At 45.9% G+C, this 6,000-nt stretch overlaps 1 protein-coding gene across 3 annotated transcripts in view; it reads right to left on the bottom strand.

Annotated features, from left to right (window-relative positions):
* Positions 1-2,482: 2,482 nt before the first annotated feature.
* Positions 2,483-6,000, bottom strand: part of ibtk (inhibitor of Bruton agammaglobulinemia tyrosine kinase) — a 59,796-nt gene continuing 56,278 nt past the window's right edge. For 2 of the 3 annotated variants that reach the window (XM_060922304.1, XM_060922306.1), the window contains 2 exons: positions 3,550-3,591; positions 2,483-3,146 (listed from right to left, as the gene is read on the bottom strand). In XM_060922304.1, the coding sequence (XP_060778287.1) occupies positions 3,015-3,146; positions 3,550-3,591 (174 nt within the window). In that variant the 3' untranslated portion in view covers positions 2,483-3,014. The remainder of the gene's footprint in view (positions 3,147-3,549; positions 3,592-6,000) is intronic. The other variant, XM_060922305.1, reaches the window with a different exon arrangement.

Here is a 6,000-nt window from a genome sequence, read left to right as displayed (position 1 = left end):
ACTGAGGACTCTGGTAAGAGCAGAGGAGGGGGGCTCTGTATTTATGTGCATGATAATTGGTGTAACAACGGAACAATTATAGACAAACACTGTTCCCCAGACCTCGAGTACATGCCTGCAAGATGCCGGCCTTTTTTTCTACCGAGAGACCTAACTGTAGTGATCGTCACAGCTGTGTATATTCCACCCAACGCCTGTGTAAACACAGCGCTCTCTCTCCTGCTGAACACTGTAAACGAACAGCAGTGAGCCCACCCCGACGTTGTTCACATAATTGCAGGAGATTTTAATAAGGCCAACTTAAAGACTGTACTGCTGAAGTTTTACCAACATGTTAAGTGTTCCACTAGGGGGGAGAACACTCTGGATCATGTTTACTCCATCATCAAGCATGAATACATAGCCATACCCCTCCCCCACCTCGGCCAGTCAGACCATCTTTCCCTCCTGCTCTCCCCAGCCTACACCCCCCTCAGACGCAGAGCCAGGCCCACCATTAGGAATGTTACAACCTGGCCTGACAACACATTCCCCAAACTACAAGATAGCTTCAATCAGACAGACTGGGACTTATTTGAACACCAGGAGCTGGAGACATTCACAGGAACGGTGCTGGACTATATCAAGTTCTGCATCGGGAACGTGACGGTGGATAAAAACATCCGGGTTTTCCCAAACCAGAAACCCTGGATGACCAGCCAGGTCCGCTCACTCCTCAGGGCTCGCGACGCTGCCTTCAGGTCAGGTGACAGAGCTCTGTACAGAGCAGCTCGAGCTGATCTGAAAAGAGGAATAAATAAAGCCAAGGCGGACCATAGGCTGCGTATAGAGTCCCCTGTCCAGCAACAACACACGGGAAGTGTGGCGGGGCATACAAGACATCACATACTTCAGAGACCGTGATGCGTCAACAGTAGACTGGAGTGTGCCGCTGATAGAGGAGCTAAATTGCTTCTTTGCTCACTTTGAAACATCTCAGCAGCACTCATCTGCTCCAGCCCTGCCCCCACCACCACACAGTTCCTACACCACTCCATTCACTGTACAGGAACACGATGTCAGACGGGTGCTCCTGGCAGTGAACCCCAAGAAAGCTGCCGGCCCAGATGGTGTACCTGGTAAGGTGCTCAGAGCATGCGCCCACCAGCTCACCCCTACCTTCACCAGGATCTTTGACCTCTCCCTGACTCAGGCAGTCATCCCACCCTGCCTAAAATCAGCAACAATAATCCCAGTGCCGAAGAAGTCTCCCATCACCAGCCTGAATGATTACCGTCCTGTGGCCCTCACTCCAGTAATCATGAAGTGCTTTGAGAGACTAGTTCTTCAGCACATCAAGGACCACCTCCCCCCAGACTTCAACCCCTACCAGTTCGCATATAGCGTGAACAGATCCACAGAGGATGCTATCGCCGTAGCTCTCCACTCTGCGCTGAACCTCCTGGAGCAGCAGCAGAGCTACGTCCATATACTCTTTGTGGATTACAGTTCAGCTTTCAACACAATAATCCCGGACATTCTTATCCGTAAACTGGACACTCTCGGCCTCCCCCCTCTCACATGTGCCTGGATAAAGGACTTTCTTACCAACCGGCCCCAGACTGTGAGACTTGGCCCCCACTTCTCCTCCACCCACACGTTGAGCACCGGCTCTCCACAGCGCTGTGTGCTGAGCCCCCTCCTGTACTGCCTCTACACCCACGACTGTAGTTCGACCCACAACAACAACCTTATCGTCAAATTTGCTGACGACACCACAGTGGTCGGACTCATCTCAAAGGGAGACAAGGCAGCCTACAGAGAGGAGGTCCTGAACTTGGCAGCCTGGTGTTCAGAGAATAACCTCTTGAACACCAAGAAAACCAAAGAGCTTATCGTTGACTTCAGGAAGCACAGCACTGACCTCGCCCCCCCTTTACATAAACAACGAGTATGTGGAGAGGGTCCACACCTTCCGGTTTCTCGGCGTCCTCATCTCCGCCGACATCCCCTGGTCAGAGAACATTACAGCAGTCATTAAGAAGGCTCAGCAGCGGCTACACTTCCTGAGAGTCCTCAGCAAGCACAACCGAGATCCATTGATGGGATAACCTGATTACAGTTGTTCATTCACAAACCTGCAAGGTTTCGTTGTACTGTGCATGCGGAAATGTTCTTACTTTCATTATTAAACATAGCCATGAGTTCTACAGCTGTTTTTTGTTTTTTAAAAAACAATTCGACTTCAAATATTTATCTCCAACCAATCAAATTTACCAAAACAATTCAAATCAATATCCTCATGAGTAAGGATATTGGAAAACGTTACTCAATGTCCTGGATGTAGTTTGTAAGCGAAACAGAAGTTGCGTATTACCCAGTAAAAGGCTTGTGTCTCTCTGTCCCGCACACATTTTTTAAAAAATTAATGCGCACACACACACACACACGTAAATGATGTGTACTGAATTTCATTCAAATTAAGACATTATGTAGAGGCAACTAATGGTGCAGGAGTTATTTATTTATTGCATGCCACTTGCAGAATAAACTTCCCCATAATTATCATTGAAGAAAAAAAAACACAGACTCTAGAAAGGCTTCTGTTAACATTCACTCTGTCTTCTAACAACTCTGGACTTCAAGTGTAGTGTCCATTTCTTCTAACTGTGGTCATAAGCAAGAAAAAAAAAAAAAAAGGTAATTTCTACTAACAAAACACACAATACCTTTGTAAATTGTGACAAATCAGAAGGGACCATACGGGGGCACAATTTTTCTTTCTCCAAATTTATCGTCCAAAATTCCATGGCAATGACTTATGAACTTCAGTTCTTCTTCACTGTAAACCCCTCTTAAGATTTAATAATTAACAGCAAATATATGAAGCACTGAGATATTCCTAACATGAACGCAAAATAAGGGAGTGGGGGGAACAAACTACTGATACAGTTACACAACCAAGGTACAGGTCAACATTGACCAGAACACACAAAAGTACGTAGGAGATATTTAAGAGATAGGCAATGGGTGTACTAATTTGAATGTTTGTTCCAGGTAGGGACGGCAATAGGGCCTTGGGGGGATCTTTCCACCATGATGAGCTCATCAGGGTTGTTGAAAGCTCTGTAATGAACCAGTAAGTCCTGAATTGCTCGCTCCTCAATCTACAACAGAACACACAGATAGAACAAAAGAGACAAGAACATCATACAGATGCTTCATCACAAATTTAGTGGTCATGATACCAGGACTTAGGCTACATCCACACGACAACGGCAACGAGATGTTATTTAAAAAAAAAATCGCGTCCAAATGGGCAACGATCAGTAAAATATCAGGTCCATATGGCAACGCAACGCTTGCTGAAAATGATGCAATACACATGCCACACCTCTAGGGGCGCTGTAAGACGGTCCCTTCGGAGACACCAGAAACAATAGAAGTAAGGACGCATGCACATAAACTATTATGCGCGAGACTTCATATTAGCCACAAAGTCAGAAAAATCTGTTTGTAAAATTACATTATAATGACCAAATACAATGAAAAGTATTTTTCCAGTCTCACCTGTGAAAGGTAATCCCATGTGATCTCGTTTGGATGGTAAACCTGTTGGTACAGTTAAACGCAGCACATGAATGAGGCATCTTTATTCTCCGCTTTGACCCATCCAATATGGTGGCGAGGATGCCGTATGATTCTACGCGGAAGGCGGCGTCTTTAATGGTCCGGAATAAATTGAATGCTACACGTTGATGGATTAATTTGTTCTTCTACGCCCTTTTTGAGGAATGTATTGTAGGACTTAAACCAACATCTGAAGAGGTGAGATCGCTCCTTTTTTCCCCTATTTTTGCTGGCGGGATTGACTCTGCCCTAAGGGCTATTCTCTCTCTCTCTCTCTCTCTCACTTTGCACCATTACACAATAAATATTCACAGTGAAAATATTTTGTAAGCGCGTTTCATGAACCAAGTTATAGGATTTGTTGACAACTCGCATCGAGTTCGTTACACTTCTACCCGGCATGAAGCACTGACAGTCATGTGGTTGTGACGTCATCGTAAACAAATCCGTTCTACTCATCCAGACGACTTCGCAACGGCAACGTTGCCAGATCTTTCCACTCTGGAACCCGTTCTCAAAAGATTGCGTTTTGGGGCACCCAAAACGCCGGTGCCGTGTGGACGCCAGGCCGAAACAATAAACAATTGTATCGGAGTCACCTGAATCCGTTGCCGTGTGGACAGGGCCTTAGATTCAGTTTCCTCTGGATTTCAGTTTCCTTTCTAGTAGTTAGCACACAGCAAATAGCCAGCTAATACACCTCACTGATCACTTTAATAGGAACTTGTTCTTGATTCTAAGATTCCTGTTCTTGGCTGGCAGGAGTGGAACCCAATGTGGTCTTCTGCTGTTGCATGCTGAGATGCTTTTCTGCTTACCATGGTTAAGAGTTGCTATGATTTACTGTATCCTTCCTGGCAGCTCAAACCAATCTGGCTATTTTCCTCAGACCTCTCTTGTCAACAAGGCGTTTGCTTCCACCCACAGAACTGTGGCTTGCTCAATGTTTTTTTTGTTTTTCGCACCATTCTGTGTAAACTCTCGAGACTATTGTGTGTGAAAACCCCAGATCATCAGCAGTTTCTGAAATACTCAAACCAGTCCATCAGGCACCAACACCCATGCCACAGTGAAAGTCACAGAGATCACAATTTTTCCCCACTTTGATGTTTGAAATGAATATCACTTTGGCACAGTGGTGTAGTGGTTAGCACTGTCGCATCACAGCAAGAAGGTTCTGGGCTCAAGCCCAGCAGCTGACAGGGGCCTTTCTGTATGGAGTTTGCATGTTCTCCCCGTGCCTGCATGGGTTTCCTCTGGGTGTGCCGGTTTCCCCCACAGTCCAAAGACATGCGGTTAGGTTAACAATGGGAGGCCACCTTAGGCTGAGGTGCCCTTGAGCGAGGCACCCAACCTCCAATGGCTCCCCGGGCGCTGTAGCATGGCTGCCCGCTGCTCTGCGCATGTGTTCATTGCTCGTGTGTGCGTGTTCACTGCTTCAGATGGGTTAAATGCAGAGAGGAATTTCACTGTGCTTAAAAGGTCATAGGCAACGTTCGGAGGTGAAACGTAGAATATCAACTTTATTGTCTAGAAGAACGACCCAAAAAGCGAATTCAATCTTCCTAGTGTCTAATTTGCACCCTAAAATTGAATAAAACGGTTAAAATATACTGTTTTGCCCAATTTCTGAAGGTTTGTTTACAGCTCACTTATGTGCACTTTCAACGCCAGGGGACCGTCGTCATGATGTCATTTAAGCCAAACAGACTTGGAGCAGCTCTGTGTTTACCGGTACTTGCGAACCGAGCACACGTGTACAGACTTTGGTCGTGAGCGGTTGTGTAAAATGTCTGAAAGTGATCGCGATTTTGAAGCAGGAACTCTCCACATTGAATATCGAGAGATGAAAATCATATATGTATGAACCTATGGCTGTTGCGAAGCAATTGGTGAATGCGGCTCACTGGTTTGACCGTGCAGCCTCGGAATCGGACAGCGACTCGGCCGACTCTGATCGCGGTGAACCAGGACCTCAACAAGACTCGCGCCCAAACGATTTATCCCGGTAGTTATGATAAATTCCTACTTTCATCGTAATACTAAATAAGAGCCCTTTTGAAGAATAATTAAACTGCCCTCCCTAGTGGATATAGGTAATGACTACTTGACATTGCGTCAGTAGGCCACATTAGCCTGCCATCCACGGCATTATACTATTTATAGCCTACTCTGAGCGAGGAAATATCCCTTTGTCTCATTTCCACAATGATTGTACAGGATCCCTCAGGATTCTTGACTTGTCAATTGCAAGCAAAAGTAAAAGTTTACCTCCAATCTTCTCCTTTTTGCTTGAGCATTGCTGCTCGGTTTCTTCTTTGACTGCTTGATTTTGTTTCATGCGCACAAGCCACTCTCTCTGCCTCATTCTCCTCTTTCGGAAAAAGCCAA

Source organism: Neoarius graeffei, chromosome 5, assembly GCF_027579695.1.
Source record: "Neoarius graeffei isolate fNeoGra1 chromosome 5, fNeoGra1.pri, whole genome shotgun sequence".
Taxonomy (NCBI): domain Eukaryota; kingdom Metazoa; phylum Chordata; class Actinopteri; order Siluriformes; family Ariidae; genus Neoarius; species Neoarius graeffei.
This window is presented reverse-complemented; position numbering and strand designations above follow the sequence as displayed.